The following is a 19,612-nucleotide window of genomic DNA, read 5'->3' as shown; positions in this document are numbered from 1 at the left end:
ACAGAAAATAACCAAATATAAAATACACAGCATGAAATGATATTTGTTCAGTTCGTGCCATAGTCTGAATGGCGTTTATAACATATCAATCAGTAAGGGCTTTAATTTGTACTCTCATAAAGTGATACGTATAATAATACTAATAATAACACTGTAGAGTGATACGTATAATAATAATAATAATAATAATAATAATAATAATAATATTAAGTAATTAACTATAAGTACTAGCCAAAGACATATTTTTAAAAAAATTACTGTTTTAACAGTCTTCTTAGATCAATAAAAACTAAACTTGCCACAATAAATGTTGATGCTCCTATAATCTTTCAGATTACTTACAAGAACATAAAAAGTGCTACATAAAGATCATTTGTAATTTTAGACCATCTTAAAATCTTTGAAAACTCTTTTTTAAGAAAATGTATGTGCTCAATTGCTAAACAAAGACAGTTCAAATAGTGCACAGTAGTTATCACAAAAAAAGAAAAAAACATTTTATAAATGATTCCATATTTGAACATGGCAGTTAGCCCCATATTCACAATCATTTAGCATGATCTTGTTTCACAAGAGTTACTGAGAATTACAGCTTAGTATTGTTTGGTGTTAACTTCACCTGCTTGATAGGCTGCTGAACGTTTATATTCCCTGAAGGCTCTTGAAAGCACAGTAACTGTAAATGCTGATGGTATTATGAAAATACCAAGGTAAGTGGTACCTGCAAGAAATAACAGCTATAAAATGAAATGTCATGGTGATTAAACTTGGCAACAAGCTTAACATTTGAAGTTACAGCTAAACACATTATAAAGGAAGCACATTAACGCCAAGAACATTAACATGCAAACAAATGTATCTCACTTGATATAAAATGTTAACATACATAGTAAACAATAGATGCATTATGCAGAATGATCAGTTTATGGTTCATTGCTTACAAATGAAAGTGAGATACTGTGCCTGTACTTCTTTTTCATGATTAAAAAAAGTGTTTACATCATTCATGATGCCTATTAAGCAGTTAAGTGGTGATGAGAATGGCAAAAATACAGTTGACTGATACTGTATACTCAACATGGAAAAAGTATTTCCAGCTTTGAAAGATTATAGAGAACACAGAAACAAACATAATTTCTACTAGAAAATAGGGTTATGGGACAGCTCCTTTTATAAGGCTATACCTTATAGGTATTAGAAGTCCTAAAAGACTTATCTAGTTTTATCAGAATACTAGAAGACATTAAGAGTTCAAACATTATGACCTAACTGCAACAAAATGACTTACTCTGTGGAAACTAGCGCCAGTTATAAAAAGACTGATCACATGCAAACCAACCTATTTTCTTCAAATATGATATTATCAGTACTATGAATAGAAGAAACAAGGCAATGAGGAAACTATTAGTCCTAGAAAGAAAATGAGGAACACCATTCCCATATAAAGTTTTATGTATTTCAATTTTGTACTGGAAAGCATTTTTACAGGAATCTGCAGTTTTTAAGTTATTCTAAAAAAAAAAATTACTTTTAACTGCACCCCCCCCCCCTCCACCGGTGGGGATTTTCAATATGTTGTTCATGACACATCCTCCAAACACTGTACAAAAATTTACAACTACACAATTTTTTTTCTCCTAATTTTTTGTTGCTGACTAATAACAATATCAAAAAAATTTGGATTATTATTACAAGGGAGACAGGACAACCAAGAGTACAGGATGACGGCATTACCATCAAAGTGAATGGAAACTTGATAAATAACAAGCTGGAAGTCAAAAACATTTTGAATAATAATTTTTTAAATGTTGTAGAGAAAATAGGATCTAAATATTCATTAGAAGAAGCAAAGCAGTTAATGGAAGAGGCCTTACCCACACCATTTGATACAATTGAAATTCCACCCACCTCTCCTCCTGAAATTAGGAAGATAATAAACACTCTTACGAATAAAAGCTCACATAGAATTGATGGCATTTCCAGCAGGATAATAAAAGCTTGTTCCTAAGAGATAAGTGGGATTCTTAGCCACATATGTAATAGCTCCCTGAAGAAGGGTATTTTCTCAGATAGACTGAAGTATGCCATTGTTATACCACTGCATAAAAAAGGGGATACATCTGATGTCAACAACTACCGCCCAATCTCTCTTCTGACTGCCTTATCCAAAATTCTTGAAAAAGTAATGTATTGTAGAGTAGCTTCACACCTTTGTAAAAATAAAGTTTTAACAAAATGTCAGTTAGGTTTCCAGAAGGGTTTTTCAACGGAAAATGCTATATACACTTTCACTAATGAAATATTAAATGCTCTGAGTAACCGGAAGTCACCCGTTGGGATTTTTTGTGATCTATCAAAGGCTTTTGATTGTGTAAATCATGGAATACTTCTAGATAAGCTCAAGTACTGTGGTATGAATCGAACAGTGCTCAAATGGTTTAAATCATACCTAACTGGAAGAGTGCAGAAAGTTGAAATAAACAGTTCACATAATATGCAAAAAACTGGTGATTTCTCAAACTGGGGAACAATCAAGAATGGGGTGCCACAAGGTTCGGTCTTGGGTCCTCTGCTGTTCTTAATATATATTAATGGCTTGCCATTCTATATTCACGAAGATGCAAAGCTGGTACTTTTTGCCGATGATACAAGTATAGCTATCACACCCGACAGACAAGAATTAACTGGTGAAATTGTAAACGATGTTTTTCAGAAAATCATTAAGTGGTTCTCTGCAAATGGGCTCTAATTAAACTTTGACAAAACACAGTATATTCAGTTCCACACAGGAAATGGAATGACACCATTAATAAATATAGACTTCGATCAGAAATCGGTAGCTAAGGTAGAATATTCAAATTTCTAGGTGTATGCATTGATAAGGGGTTGAACTGGAAACAACACACTGAGGATCTGCTGAAACGTTTGAGTTCAACTACTTATTCTATTAGGGTCATTGCAAATTTTGGCGACATACATCTGAGTAAATTAGGTTACCACACCTATTTTCATTCTCTGCTTTCGTATGACATCATATTCTGGGGTAACTCATCATTGAGTAAAAGAGTGTTCATTGCACTAGAGCGTGTAATCAGAATAATTGCTGGAGCTCATCCAAGATCCTCCTGCAGACACTTATTTAAAGAACTAGAAAGCTTCACTGTAGCCTCACAATATACATATTCACTTATGAAATTTGTTATTAACAATCCGAAGGAATTCAAAAGTAATAGCAGTGTAACGGCTACAACACTAGGAGAAAGGATGATTTTCACTGCTCAAGGTTAAATCTAACTTTGGCTCAGAAGGGGGTAAATTATGCTGCCACAAAGTCTTTGGTCACTTACCTAATAGCATCAAAAGTCTGACAGATAGCCATATAGCATTTAAAAGGAAATTAAAAGAATTCCTTAATGGTAACTCCTTCTACTCATTAGATGAATTGTTGGATATAGTAAGTGGGTAATTTCCTAACCCCCAACAAAAAAAAAATTTAAAAATATTGAGTGTCATGTAATATTTTGTCTAATGTAATATCTTGTATAGACACCTTTTATTAACCTGACACGTTCCACATCATTACGAAATGTCATATTCATGATCTATGGAACAAGTACTAATCTAATCTAATCCAAACTATTGGAGCTGATACGTGTAACAGACACTTGAGAATGGCTACACAGCCAAAACTATGTAGTACTGAAACATATAAAATAAAAGGGTAGTTTAATCCTATCAATGGTGGCCAGCACAGCAAATTGACAGCATTCAAGTATAATAATAGTTGCTGTCTCAAGCTTTTCATCTATCATGCTGTTATTTATGAAGAAATTTGATCTGGTAAAAATTACCATAATATCTGACTAGATCTCGACAAAATATGTCAAGCACAAAGACTGGCAACTTGCTCATAATATCTAAATACAAAGTGGTGCACTTCGTGGAACATAAACATGTGATATCCTTTTAACTATAAGATTAATGAGTCACACCTTGTCAGTCATATCATAAATGTGTGTGCCTTGAAGGCTATGTGAGCAAGTGCCAGACAGTAAATCCAAAGGTCGAGCTTTCAAATCTCAGTAAAGTCAAAGAATTTTTCCTGTCACTTATCACTTCTTTCATATCTAGCAATAATTTGTTAAAGTGAAAAATACCAAATGGCACCACAGTTCGGAGTCCACCTGTATCTAGTCATCTCAAAGGTCAGAGGAGGCCAAGAGCATACTATCTACAATATGACCGTGCCTAATGCAGCACTGAATTGTTTGAAAGAACCTTCGTGATGAGGACTGCTTTAACTCTCCATACCTTTTTTCCCCTTTCCTCAACAATATGTAGAGATGTGCGACAGAACAACCACTTTGGCTCAGTTGTAGTTGAAGCAAATCACAGGCGATAGTTAACTGATAAAACACTGGGAAAACACAGTTTGCCTACAAAAGAGGGGACTTAAAATACACTTTTATGCCCTATACTTGAGTAATATTCAAGTGTATGGAACTCATATCAGGTTGGACTTACAGGGAACATCAAGGGATGGTGCAAATGGTTACAGACTTTTTATGTGTAGCAGAAAAAAAACCTCAAAACACACAAAATCTTACCACTCTCAATACATGGATAGAATACAAGAAACTTCAGTATATAGTATGGTAAAAAGTACCCTCTGTCACACACTTCACAATAATACACATACGAAGTGTGTGAGAAGAGCAGTGAGACTGATTTTTTATCTACCAATGTTTTCATTTTTTTTTTTTCAAACGATAACAATGTCCCCTTCAAAGTAGTTCCCTTTGGCAGCTATACATCAGCAGAGTTGTCATTCCCAATCCTGCTAGCAGTTCCAAAAGGCTTCAATTGGTAGGGCCTTTTTTTTTAACAGTTTGATCACATTTGTTTGAATATTCTTGCAAATCACAAAATGACATCCTTTTAAGATATTTTTCAATTTCGGGAGAAGAAAAAAGGTGATAAGGACTCAGATGAGGCCAATGGTGGGGGGGGGGGGGGGGGGGGGGGTGTGGAACAACAAGAATGCCTTTTATGGTAAAAAATTCCATGATGGAAGTGGTCATGTGGCTTGGGGTGTTGTCATGTTTGCTCTTCAAGGTGAGGCCATCACTGAATTAAAGCCACTTGTCACAATGATACACTGTGAGTAAATGTGTGTGCATCGGAGATAAGACAGTCGGCACAAGAGCACACTCATAGATTTTTCATTAGGCTTCTCAGAATAAAAAAGTGCTGAGTCAACAAATCTAATGTTCTAAGGAATCATGTGGTTAATTATTAAAATGGATGAAGTGAATCTAATGTGCTTAGGAATCATGGGGTTAATTATTAAAATGTGTGAAGTGTTGGAATGTCAGACAGCAAAGACTCAGAACAATAATTTTTCTGAGAGCGCAGACATGAAATGAGTAGTTTCCGTTATTTGCCGAGGTGCGAACTATCTCCTCAGCTGAGCATATTGTCTGCTAATTGTATTTCGACAGATTTCTTGATCACTGAATACCAGTAGGATGAGGCTGTGAACAGTATCTTGACTTTCCCATAATTCATGCAATGGCCAATGGAAATACAATGGTCAGGCATTGCAGCTTTGTTGGGCTGTAGAAAGCGGATATATAGCTTGTGTTTGATGCAACATTCTTGTACAGAGCATATTGTTTATTCTATGCAACTTTTAACATGCTGACAAGGAATTTCATAAATTCGTAAAAGCAGATCATCTTTCACAGATCCGGGAAGAGCTGCCATCTTGGCTGGTGTGTGGAAGATCACACCCACTTAATGCTTCTTTATTATTCTGCCCATACAGCATTTGGATTGGCAAAAGTGATCACTGTCATAAAGACTGAGGTATAACATCAATTGCAGTGATGCCATGAGATTGAGGGAAGAGATCGTAAGTTTAATAGACAAAGAAGTGTCATGGGCAACACAAATGTGGGTAGGTGCATTGAAGAGACAGATATCGAGATGATGAAGTAGTTCGTGAATCAAAAGTCTGCTACCAAACCAACATAGTACTACCCTCCACCACTTACCTCCACCCGGGCTGGTTCACTCACTGACAGTATCTGTGTTAACCAGCATGTAAACCCATCCAGATGCTCTGGGGTTCTGACAGAGGGCATGGTATCCTCAAAGGACTGGAGATGATCATAACTGAAATGCATTTCATGGAAATTAACACAGATCGCAGAACAGGCGGACATTAGTTGTTGCCTCACAGCCACTGGCAGATGACTGTCGTATTTCCACTGTGTGAGATATTTGTCATGATACTGCATAAACAACCTAGAAAGGGCTCTCCCCACAAGTATCGCAAAGCCAGAGCAATTGCCAGACTGACGGCCACTGCCCAGAGTCCTGATACCACCAGACAGGCACCTGTTCCTCAGCACTTACAGAGAGGTAATATCTCAGGCCTCAATAGTGCATTCCCTGCTTAGTCAGGTTCCTTGCATGGCCTACATGTCTCTAACAATATTAGAAAAGGTGGAGAACAGACCTGGATGTGGGGACTTAATGAAAGTAAGTGGTTGAAAATAAATAAGTAAAATGGGAAAAGCCATAATCAATGTCCTGCGACAAGCTAGGTTGTCAATAGGTAATCTGTCTACAGACAGAGTATGAGAAAAGATAAAGTCAGAAAGTAAGACTGCAACACTGGAAAGGAAAAAAATAATGCAGTGACTCGAGACACCATGCTCGCCACAAGTTTTCTCAGAAAAGAGTAGCAAGGCCACAGGAGAGTGAGGGAGTGGGAGAGGGATTAGGGGGATATCATTACAGTTCCTTCTTGAAGAAACTACTCATTGTAGTGATATAAGCGTTTGGTGGAAGATTAGGAGGGGGGTGATGACAAGCCTCAAACATAACTCTAGGAGACTTCTAGCCTGCTGCCTTAAATCCACAGTTCCTGATTGTGCAAATATTGTTGCTCAACAGCTGGCATTCACAAATGGTGTTCAATAGGCTCCTAAAACTATGACCCTCGACTTCTTGAAAATGCAGGAGGAGCACATCATATTGAGCATTATTTGCTACACCGATCTATGTCCTACAAATGTGTGAAAGAGGAGTAAAATCGATGACTTGTAGGGTGTGTGCTACCTTTGCAAAACATTAAGCTGCCTCAAGCCAAATATGAAATACGTGTCTTCATCATCATTTTTGGCAGTTCTGGAAACACTTCATTCGTAAATGAACAAGACAAATAATCATTTAGTTTTGAAGTTCCAGCAACAACTGTGTTTGCAGACTAAATTACAGGAATTCATGTCCACCTATTATAAAAAGAACTGTTCTTTTTAACATGAACATCGACAGGAATCAGACACAACACCAACATAAACATTGGTTTGTGAAGTTCAAAAGTCTAACTTGTGAGGGAAGTTACTCAGAAACCTGTACTATGCTTCTGTGTATACTTCCACAACAGATGAGAATGCAGATGAGGACAAAAACTACTAAAATAACTTTACAGATAGCCAGCTACCAGCATATAATAATGTGAACAGAGTTCTACAAAACCCAACAATATAGAAAATAAGAACTGAATAAAAGTACACACTGATGATAGCACAAAGATGTTGTAACATATTTGGGAATTTGAAAACAGTTGTTTGCATAACAGATGAACCTGAATTCCCACAATAAAAAGAACTCTCTCGTATATGGTGCCACTGCATTGTTAAAAAGTGTTCTGGACGGATGACTGCTCATGTCATAAATGTTCAGGGTTGATTTGCTGGCCAGTGGCTTGCCCTTCAATAGTTATAATCAGGGTTAACCATAAGCAATCTCTGTCATTAACACATTTTTAACTACAACAGTTTGCCTGGCAGAGGAAATTTTACCTAGCCCAAGATTCTAACTGTAGACACTTGGCACAGTGAGGCACAAACTCTGTTCAAAGCTGCGTGGTTTGACTATGTCCGAGATCTAGTATCTCAGTTTTTTGGGCACAATAAAGAGCACCAATTTGTCATTTCTTTTGTAGGGTTTGTACACAACTGTCACAAAGGAATCTCTTTACTGAAGCAGCAGGAGTTTTCCCTATCAAATATGGCAGCTACATCTGGTTTTCCCATCAGTGCATTATTGTAAGTAATATAGGCTGCAAGAACTCCTGTTATAGTTTGCAACACTGACAGCCAACAATACAATCACAAACATAAACTATTGGAACAAGACACACAACAGACCTCACTAACATCCTTGGCCATCTAGCAGAATGCGATCAGGAACATACAAAAATTTGCACAAAAATCTTGAAAATTCACTGGTGTGCAAAACTTAAGGATGAAAGTAACTTTCACACAATGTGTCACTGCCAAATAACATAGCTCGACAGAAGGAACTGCTACAGTACAGTACAGAAGGTAACGGAAAGACACACAATGAGAAGAACAAAAATGACACTTTGATTCAAAGACAATAATCACACAGAAGTCACCGTGATTTATAATGGTCCTCTGGACATTAGGAAAGATGGAAAATGGTTCTTAACAAGGTATGTGATCATCATGGATGGCAATGCATACTCTGCAATGTACTGGCAAAAGGTTGGTAAAGAATTATTGTGGCAGAGCGATATTCGCTAAATATCCTCTCATTCCAAGAACTACTCCACCTGCACAGTTCAATATAGTCACACACTGTCATCCATAAAAACAAAGGCAGGGTGAAATGAACCCAGAAAAGGTGCACTTGGGGAAAGAGCACAGTGTCACAACAACACTGACTGATAAATGTACCATGTTCAAAGATTTTGAGGTCAGTACGTCCATGCAACAACATGCCTTCCAACACTTTTAACAAAAGTGATAATGTTCGACAAAGCTGGGCATATCCTCATCTGGTGAAAGGTGGGAACACGCAATACACCCAGGAACATTGTTGAACATGGTCATTTTGATGGTCCATGTGTTGTGCAGTGAGTCATAATGCTGCATGGGTGCAGTGACCTGCCAATCATTGAACACAGCACACCCACTAGTCAACATTGTGACACTGTACTCCTTTCCCAAAGTGCATATTTTCAGGGTACATTTGGCCCTGACTTCATTTTTATGGATGACAAAGTGTGATCACATCGAACTGTGACGGTGGGACAGCTCTTGAATGAGAGGATACTCAGTGAAAGGACTGGCCTGCCTATTCCTCTGACTTAAATTCCATCGAATGTATGTGGGATGCATTGGGGAGATGTATTATAGCACATCCAACAGTTGTCAACTGTGGTGGTGGAGGAATGGAATGCTCTACCACAAGAACTCCCAACCAACCATGTGGCCAGCATGGGAGCACATTGCAGAACATTCATTGCCATCTGTGGTGATCACACACCCTATTAAGAACCACATCCCATCTTTCCTTATATCCAGCAGACCATTATAAATCGTGGTGACTTTCAATAAAAGTGTCATTTCTGTTTGTCTGTCTTTCAGTTACCTTTTGTACTATACTGTAGGAGTTCATTCTATGTGTGGTCGATGTTTCATCGACCTATGTTACTTGGCAGTAACACATCATGCAAAAGTTACTTTCACCCTAAAGTTTTGCACACCATTGTAGTTATAGGTGTTAAAAGAATGAGTTCTAATTTTCTTATTAAGAACAATGGCGACTATATTCACAAAAACAACAAATCATGACAGATTAACCAGTAGTGTTTTATCACTCATACATGAATCTGGTCCTCTAGTTACAATAACATTGCTGAAAACTGGACATAAGACTTACCAGCAACCAAAGCCAAAGCCCAATAAATAATTATCTCTCCCATATATGCTCTGGTCTGAACAGCAGCACTCCATTTAGGCAGCACATTCACCCTCCAAACTGAGGTGACTGGATATTTTAGAGAGAGCATTTTCCTGTGGCTGCTCGACTGTAATAATATTTGTCCAATTGTATAGGAACACAGTACAATATACATTTCTGTCAGTGATGCCTTTAATCTGTGAAACAAGATAAATTTTTTTTTTATTCTTCAGTAAGTAGAGAGATGTCAACAGCAGTTAATATATGTAAGAGACTAACCTATAGTCCAAGATAGCTTTTGTAGTGAATGTCAATATGAATGGAAATGTCATAAATCCCACTGCTATCATGTATCCAACACCTTCTGAGATAGCTAGGAAGGAATACAGATACAGGTCTTCATGAAAAATAAAGTGTAAAGAATATAATGACTGCAATATTGTAGATATTATAACAGATCTTAATATTTCTTCTTCCACTCCCTGCGAATATGCTTTTGTGGCAATCAACATGTTCAGTGTAATCTGAAACACAAACAAAAACAGCTAATTAAACAATTTCTGTTACTAATGTAATTACAGCATTACATTAATTATTTATTCACAGATGATGAAGGCATTAACCCTACAGCTAACACTACAAGGCATGCACACATAGCCTACAGGTAATTATGTAAATGTCAGAAGTGATATGTCAAGATAATCAAAACAACAACAACAGCAGATACCACTAGCCATAGACTTCTGGCAAATTCCTCCCACTCTCCGAACAGCCTCTCCATGAGGAGAATGTGTTCAAAATGTGTAGTGTTAAGTTAAACACAAAATAAATACAAATGTGAGCAACAGCTGTAGAACACAAATAGTAATTGTTACAATATACATGCCCAATCAAGGCTGGACAAGAATGTATAGATTCTCTTGCCACTACAGAAACTACTAGACATCAAATCGTTCAAATGCCTCTGAGCACTATGGGACTTAACTTTTGAGGTCATCATCAGTCCCCTAGAACTTAGAACTACTTAAACCTAAATAACCTAAGGACATCACACACATTCATGACCGAGGCAGGATTCGAACCCGTGACCATAGCTGTCGCGCGGTTCCAGACTGTAGCGCCTAGAACCACTCAGCCACTCTGGCTGGCAAACTACTAGACATCACTATAATCGATGTTGTGACACGTGATATGGCGGCATGTGAAATTAAAGTAAAAAAAATGCTGCTTGGAGACTGTTTAGCATAGTTCTGGAATGTTGAGCCCACGGCATATAAATAGGTATCAGCAGGCCAGGTGACTGAATGGTGGACTTAGACTATGAGGGTCAATCAAGGTGTGGAATCTGGGTTACTATGCTAAAGGATTTTTCTACTAATTCTCACATCACAGTCCACATTGACATCCTAAAACCCTAACTACTTTGAGAATTTTGTTTGCTCTTTTCTAGGTATGAATCATATAGAGAAGTGTCTCTACACTAATCAATTTTCTTTATTTCTATAACGAGCTGAGAAACCTAGCTGCATTGCTCGGGTATTCATTTTGCCAATTTTCTATTAGAAATGAATACAAAAAATGAGCTGTGTTTGAAGTACAGTATTTTTAAAAAATTTATTACTATGTATTCATGAAAACGCTTTGTAAATTATCAAACAGTCATGTAAAGAAATATGCACGATGTACAAATGTGTAGGAACAGTATCCAGATTAAGGAACATGATCCCCAACAGTTTCTGAACGCTGGTCACTGCTTCTTCACGTGTCTACAAAGTGATTTTGTAACAGTCTCTATGACAACGCCTCTTCATAGCTTTGTAGATGGCTACAATTTTTGCCTGCAGCCGTCTACGCTTCACAATTGAAAGATGTCAAAAGCGGTGCCAGTTGTCAGGGATTTCCTCAAGTTAACTCAACTGTAGGAGTGTCTTAGCACTAAAGAATAAATGCATTAAAACTTCATGAATGATGCAGCTGTTTTTCACCCACCTCACTGATCGCCACGTTGTATCACCTGAACTATGGGTCTTACATTCACTGCAATTGTTACCTGACAGTAAAAGACATGTGTACCAAGTTCAGTTGGATTGGTCCACTGGTTCAGGAGGAGATGGGGAAAACACAAATGGACCCCCCTCCCCCCACACACACCCACACACACACACACATTTTTATAATATGTAGAGATTGGAAAATGTGGAGTTGTAGACCAAATGCAAAAAAATATCAGGAAGTCCACCGCTGACAAAAGGCAATGAAGCAAACCACTACTAACTGAACAATTGTGAGGATAAACTGACTGCGATATGACAATGCAAGAAAAATGTGTGTAATACAGAGCAGATAGCACTCATATCTCAAAAGATAAAGTAGTTTTAAATATAACACTTAAAATACTGGAATAAAACATTACATAAGAGATGAGCAATCTGTGGTACAATTGTGGCAATATGAAGATTTGATTGCCAGAAAAATGAATAAAATACTTTGCTGGTTTGGCTCATAAATAAAGAAATATCTTGATGATTATTTATTGAAGATGATAAAACTGCTATGGCAATACGATTACATTACACTAAAACTGATAGTAGAAGATAAATCTCTAAGGTAACACAACTGTACATAAACTCGGGGTTGTTGAATTTAGTTGACATCAAGCTTCCCAGTGATGCTTCTAAACACTTTGACATTGCACAAAACAGCACCTGGATAATGAGGAACCTCCTTACTCAGAGTTTGTACTCTACTCTGTGAAGTTCCACCAGTCTTAGAAAACCACAAAAGGTCACCAACCAACCACATTCCATACATGTTCAGGGGTGACATGTCACGCAAATGTGCAAACCAGAGAAGCAGTGGTACACATCTTTCTTCAAGTATGGCTTCCACATTTCTCATTATAAGAATCCGAGCCTTGTCCTGTTGAAATACAGGCCCCTGAGTTGTCTGCTGGAGGTGTAAGTCTTCTACTTCAAAAACATAGTTGATTTACTAGTTATTCTTTAGATTGCACTTGAGATGTACGAAATGAGAACTCAAGTTGCATCCAGTGATGTCCCACATCATTTGCAGGATTGCAATCACTGCGGCAGCATTTCATTCATATGTGGCCATCACAATCGGATATGTTAAACCAAGACTCCTCAACCACTCTGGTGACAATGCCTATGTGGACAACACATATTACCAATGCAGTTTGCAGTAAGACAATGTTCAACCATCAAACACATCTGCACCAGCTGCATTGTTTCAGAATTGAACTAATACTATACTGCCATTATGGTCATGCAAACAAAATGATGGTCATCTTAAGTTGTGGTCACTTGGTGTGATCAACACATTCATTCAACAAATGCATAACTATCATAACATACCATGTTCAAACTAAAATGACACCATACGACAAATCCATGTCCATAAGATTCATAATTATGGTCAGTTCAAAATCACTTGTCTGTACAACTGTGTGTGCCCTCTGATGTTTGTTTTAAGGTGTCCACTTTGCATGAGAGCCCTTTACTGATGCAGCTTGTGAAGTTAAGTATGACAATTCTCTTTTTGGCAACAGTGTAATAGCTCAGTTTCATTAATGAGAAGCAAAGCAGCTGGTATCCCTGAAATTTGGAAGGAGGTGATCTACACAAAGTGGAAATGATGTAGCACAGGTACTTTCTGTCAGTGGCTGCTACTGTGTGTGTGTCCTCAGGAACCCACAGATAAGCTGTGGATGTTCCAGCTGGCTTTGGATAGCAGCTTAATGAATCCTAGAAGTTCTAACACCATAACAGGAAGATGGTATAATACGCTTACCATACCACATGAATTTTCACCACAGCAAAAATTCCAGTCAGGTAATACTGAAGCATTCTACAACAGGGAAATATGTATGGAGAGAGACATGAAAGACTTTGAATAAGTTCCAGAAATGAGATGGTATTCATAAGTGACACAAACTTTATTATATTTTGCTGAAGTGCCATGTAATGCAACAGCTTTAAAGTAAATAAAGATATTTTGTGGTTCTTATTTCAATCCATAGATTTCCTTTACTGTTATCAGTATATTTTCTAGTGCCTGTAAGTGTTTTTGTGCGTATTATTGTGCTCTAATTTGTCCAGACACTATTCAACCAACATATGGGCAAACAGGCATCTGCAGCCAGCGTAGGCAAATAGCTCACACAGGTTCAGCCATGCAGCTGGGCTATAGTCTACAGAATCATAGGCCATGCCCAGGCACCCATAATATAATGTTAATATTTATTTTATCATATTTGTTGAACATAACATTTATTTTTATTCAACAGATACAAAATATTTGGAGTCAGATTCCATATTTAGACAGGACACACAACACTCTTCAGAGTAGGAACATTAAGCTGGGACCTTTCTGGAGATCCTGATCCCACACCTCCCTCAAACAACAATAAAAGTTGACACAAACATAGATATGATGTTAATCCCATTTTGAAGTACTGTGCAAATTTCTTTACATGTACATCATGGTACCAGAACAAATGTTGAAGATAATTTATTCAATTAACAAGATCAAAACATATACCTACAATCAAGATTTACCTTGTCACTGGGGATAAACCGCATTGGCCAGAGGTGGGTCACCTTGGCATGAAGTTGATGCTTTTCTGTTTGCCTTTTAATTTCTTTATGTCACATACACAGAAATGATCTCATAATGAAGTTATAGTATCACATTTGCTGCAAAAACAATATTTACTTACCACAATAATTATGGAAAATCGATGAAGGATGAGCTTTACATCGAATTTTCCAATACGAGGAGTAACTTCTCGTCCCATCCAGAAGTCATACCACATAAAGCCTTTTGATCCATATGGATTACGATAGGAGATAGGCAATTTACCACCTCTTCTGTACAGAATTAGAGAAAATACAATTCCCACAAGCATTGCTGAAACTGCAGCCTCACTATACACACTGACTACAATGTCAGCAACTTCCCTTTTGAAGTAGCACACTGATGAAGTTAGAACCAGTGCAAACAGGGCTGCGAAATTCCCTGTGGAACAAAATATAGAAAGAGATAACTTTATGTTCCTTGAGAACATTAATTAAAATTACACCAAGAAATTTACAATTGCAATATTTATACGGTAGTCATTACAACAGGCTTCATATTACAAGCCAGGGAGAAAATCACAACCAGAATTAAGAAAAATCCCTCAATGACTGATCAAGAACAAGTACTCACTGTTAAATACACCACCCCAACAGTCCCCTCCCCGACACAACTACCCCACCATCCCCTTGCTATGGCCACCAACTGGGATGGGTGCAGAGATGTGTCTGGGATTGGGCAGGTGGCAGGTAATAGCATGTGGTGAAGCATAGCGGAGAGGGGAGGGGAGAGGAGGGGGCACGTGGCGAGGCATAACGGAGAGGGAAGGGGAGGGGGTAGGTGGCGAGGAGAGGGGTAGGTGATGAGGCGCGGCTGTGAGGGGTGGGTGGCGAGGCGCAGCTGTGAGGGGCGGGTGGCGAGGCACAGCTGTGAGGGGCGGGTGGCGAGGCACAGCTGTGAGGGGCGGGCGGCGAGGGGCGGGCGGTGAGGCGCAACTGTGAGGGGTTTTATGTGAAAATTCTTAAAAGATTTTAAATAAAACAAATGATGTTAATATTCTACATCAGTATTATTTGCGTTTACATATTTAATTCACAACATAGTCACCCTGGCGACAAAAGCTTTTCCCCAACAACAGGAGACTAGTTTGTTGATACTGTCACTGTATAATGTTTAACATTGTTGATGGAGCCAAAATCTCACGTATTCTTGCATTGCTTCATCATTATCAAATCGAAGTCCTCGAAGGTGTTCTTTAAGTTTTGCAAACAGATGAATAACAGATGAAAATCAGATGGGACCAAGTTGGGACTGCATGGAGAATAATCAATGACAGTGAATCCAGTGTGTCGGACTGTTGCAGATACTGCAGTGCTCATATGTGGTCTGGCATTGTCTTGCTAAAGGATAGGGTGTTTCATGTGCAGACAAAAGCTTTGAATTCGAACCTTTATTACAGCACGCTGTTTCTCACGTACTAGCAGCTTTGTTATACACCATCATGTTTTAAGTTACAATTCAGAAACCTCTAGCGGCAGAGGGCATGAAGAGCAAAGATGTAGAATGTTAATAAAGTTTGCTTTATTTAAACAGCTTCAAATTTTCACATGAAAATTCAGAGGTATTACTTTTCAGCACACCCTCATTTCTTTAATTCTTGGATATGTTGACATAAGCACAAAAAATGGCAAACACATGATCATTAACTTTGAATATACAGTGCTTTAAAAAGTGAGAGTCTACTTGTAGAAAGCAGCACTATAGATTGTCCTACTGACAATTACAGATTAATTCCAAGTTCACACTGGGGAAGGATGGAGAAAGAGAGTGCTACCTCGTTCAGCAACTGAAATATTGCTAACCAAGGTATGTCTTTATTGTAACTAGTTAAGACATCCTTATATGTTTATCTATTAAATTATCAAACATTACTGGATTTCCAAATAGTTATGAAAGCTTTTTTGATAAGAAATATATCTACATGTTGAAAAGAAGTGTGGCTGTGTGCAGCCCTTAGGTATGTATAACACTGCCAATAATCAAGTAGTACACATCTACAATTCCTGCATTTTCACGAGAGATTTCCTTGCATGCAATGTATATAAATGCAAGCCTTGATAAAAATGACAGGAAAATTTTGTGGCAACATGAAGGGCATCCAGCCAACCTCGTAGCAATGCCAAATCTGATAACCACGCCAACCCTGCGTAGGTACAAGATAAAGGCAAAAGAAAAAGACGACGACTCTCTCGCAAAGAGCTAAAGACAGCTCCTTAATAAGACAGCCCCATGTAATACATACTTTTCACATTAACCAACAGAAGTTGTCATTTTCTAAATTGTCCTTTTGTATAATACGTAGAAAAGAACATGCACTATGGGAAATGTAACACTATTTCACATTTGTTGAGTTTGTAAATATTAATATGATGTGACAGTGTTGAAATGTGCACAAGATCACATGTTTGGTAGATGAAGATTCACATTTGTAACATGTAAACAGTTTCTGAATTTTTTATGACACCTAAAAATGAGATGACATTATTCTCATATGTCTGCAAAATCTGATAATGGGTTTATAATAAGTAACTGTTAAAAGCGGTGCACCATTGAATTTTTCTCCAAAATCAAACAACTGTTTTACCTATTTGATAAGATTGTGCTGTGTGTACTGATTCGAGATATGATCCAGTTGCTGAATTTCTTATATTGATATTAAACCTATAATTATACAAGAGAAAGTGTGCATTAGAATCGCAATACTTTCATGTAAGATTTACAAAATTTGGACATTAAAATAAACACAAAAATAGTCTGATCCATACCGTGTTGATAGGTCATGGTACATCTGCCCCATGCAATCTTTACCTCTATCGAAGTGTGTGCCGTATTGACATAATCAAGTGGCAGTGTGAGGAGTGAGTCAGACAGAGGCAGGTGACGGAGAAGGAAGGGCTCTTCAGGCACAGTGTGTTGTGATTTGGGCTGTGTGATTTCTCTGTTGGACGACTGGACTTGGCATCACATGTCCGAGAATAAGCTTAAATCCTAGAGGCTCCGAAGAACAAGAGGCGGCTGAAGCTACTCCTACTGCAGAGGTTTGGTATTTTAAGCCTGTTGAATGAATTTGGGGACAGTATGAGATTTGCAAAGTGTTCCTTTCCAATGTCTTTCCCAGTGCGCCGCCTGTCTGCTTATGTGCCTTACCCACCTTCACGGCAATTAGAAATACAAAAATACCAGTTCAATCTAACTGTTTGCTTAAGCTCTGATCATAGGTACGTTGAATGCGAGTTCAAGAGACCTTCATGTGTTTGTACCAACTGCTTATTGTACCAGCAATTTTCTGTAATTATAACATACTGTGTTTTTACCTTGTTATATACGACAGCTTTGTGGACTTTGGCATAAGTTACCTCATTCACTGCTGTGAGTGGCTTTGATGCTTGCTAGTTAACTTGTTAATTTTGGGGTAAAGGATTCGTGCCAATTTCTTGGTATTTAAGATACTGTCTGTGAATGTAATCGAAATTTGTTTCCCAATTGTGTGCATCCATTCAAATGTTGTCGATTTTCTGTCCTATGTGGTGTTCCCTTGCTACCGTTATGCCAGACGTGCCATTTTGAAACTGAATTGCGGTCGGTGAGCGAATCTTTTTATCTCCTTGTTGAGATATTAGTGTGTGTTCAGTAATAAGGCCCTGATTGGTGTGGAGGGCTTTATTTCTGCCCCTTTTTACTGGTATGTGGGTGTGTAATTATGCTGATAGCCATATTGTGTTTAGTTTCATGGTCAACGGGTTAAGTTTATGATTTGATTATTTCCTAAACTTAAAGGTCATTTTTCTTGCCAGACAATACCAGCAGTTACTAGCACCATGGGCAAAATTGTCTTGATTATCCGGGAGGTGTAGGTTATGTGTGTGTGTGTGTGTGTGTGTGTGTGTGTCTATATATATATATATATATATATATATATATATATATATATATCTTGGTCTTTAAATATGTCTGCTTGTGTCTGTATATGTGTGGATGGATACGTGTGTGTGTGCGAGTGTATACCCGTCCTTTTTCCCCCTAAGGTAAGTCTTTCCGCTCCCGGGATTGGAATGACTCCTTACCCTCTCCCTTAAAACCCACATCCTTTCGTCTTTCCCTCTCCTTCCCTCTTTCCTGATGAGGCAACAGTTTGTTGCGAAAGCTTGAATTTTGTGTGTTTGTTTGTGTGTCTGTCGGCCTGCCAGCACTTTCATTTGGTAAGTCACATCATCTTTGTTTTTATATGTGTGTGTGTGTGTGTGTGTGTGTGTGTGTGTGAGTGTGTGTGTGTGTGTTTGGGAAACTGAATGTAAATTTTTAAGGTCATGGTTTTAGTAAGTTCTCATTCCTTTGGTCAGTAGTCTTAGTCTTGTACAACATTCTGTGATACCAAGCAACTGTAAATCAATAACTGGCTGTCAGAAAATACGATCAGGTGAATTGCTAAATTGTTTGTTATACAAATTCTTCTTGTTGTAGCTGTTGCTTTGAAGCACCGATACTGTATTAAATTTTTTCATCGTTCTTCTGTCACTTAAGCTTGTACTAATAAAAATTTGTGTGTCCCCATAATTACATGGTATCTCATTATAGGAACAGAAACTTAGTGATAAGCAATTAATTCTCAAGGAACTGCAACAACTGCTTCGCTTCTGTGAAGTTGGTTTTTGAAAGTATTTGCTTCCATAAATGTGATAGTTAAGTGAAAAGCTTATTTGTTGTCTTTGAACATAAATTTTCATTACGATGTACAACATTTTGGGTTTCCTGTGTTTTTCACAGTACAATTTGGATCAGCGTAACGGTGTTGTAAGCTCACAAGTAATTTTTTCTGAATTTATTTAATTGCTCTTTCAACCATACATTGTTCAATAAATATTCTGATCACAAACGATGTTCAATCCTTACTTGGGCCTGACCGCGCCCCCCCCCCCCTCCCCCCCACATGACTAGACTCTGTCTCCTGCCGAGGCTGGTACATTGTCAACGCCACGTAGTACAAGGGCCAGATTGTTGCAGTAGTGGCATGGTTTACTTCATGTCTGAACCCAGCACTGCACCACTTCTGTGGTCTATGCAGTCAAAAATGATGTCCTGTCACAACAGTGCGGGACAAGCTGCTGTAAGTACCATCCACTACAGCTCTGAGAAGTACTCCATGCCAGTCATTGACCTGATGTGGGTCATCCAG

The 19,612-nt window shown here is 38.1% G+C and overlaps 1 protein-coding gene across 2 annotated transcripts in view; it reads right to left on the bottom strand.

Moving 5' to 3' along the window:
* Positions 1-493: 493 nt before the first annotated feature.
* Positions 494-19,612, bottom strand: part of LOC126471138 (delta(14)-sterol reductase LBR-like) — a 765,587-nt gene continuing 746,468 nt past the window's right edge. For both annotated transcript variants that reach the window (XM_050099231.1, XM_050099232.1), the window contains 4 exons: positions 14,522-14,820; positions 10,063-10,307; positions 9,763-9,980; positions 494-721 (listed from right to left, as the gene is read on the bottom strand). In XM_050099231.1, the coding sequence (XP_049955188.1) occupies positions 594-721; positions 9,763-9,980; positions 10,063-10,307; positions 14,522-14,820 (890 nt within the window). In that variant the 3' untranslated portion in view covers positions 494-593. The remainder of the gene's footprint in view (positions 722-9,762; positions 9,981-10,062; positions 10,308-14,521; positions 14,821-19,612) is intronic.

Source organism: Schistocerca serialis, chromosome 3 (assembly GCF_023864345.2).
Source record: "Schistocerca serialis cubense isolate TAMUIC-IGC-003099 chromosome 3, iqSchSeri2.2, whole genome shotgun sequence".
Lineage (NCBI taxonomy): Eukaryota > Metazoa > Arthropoda > Insecta > Orthoptera > Acrididae > Schistocerca > Schistocerca serialis.
This window is presented reverse-complemented; position numbering and strand designations above follow the sequence as displayed.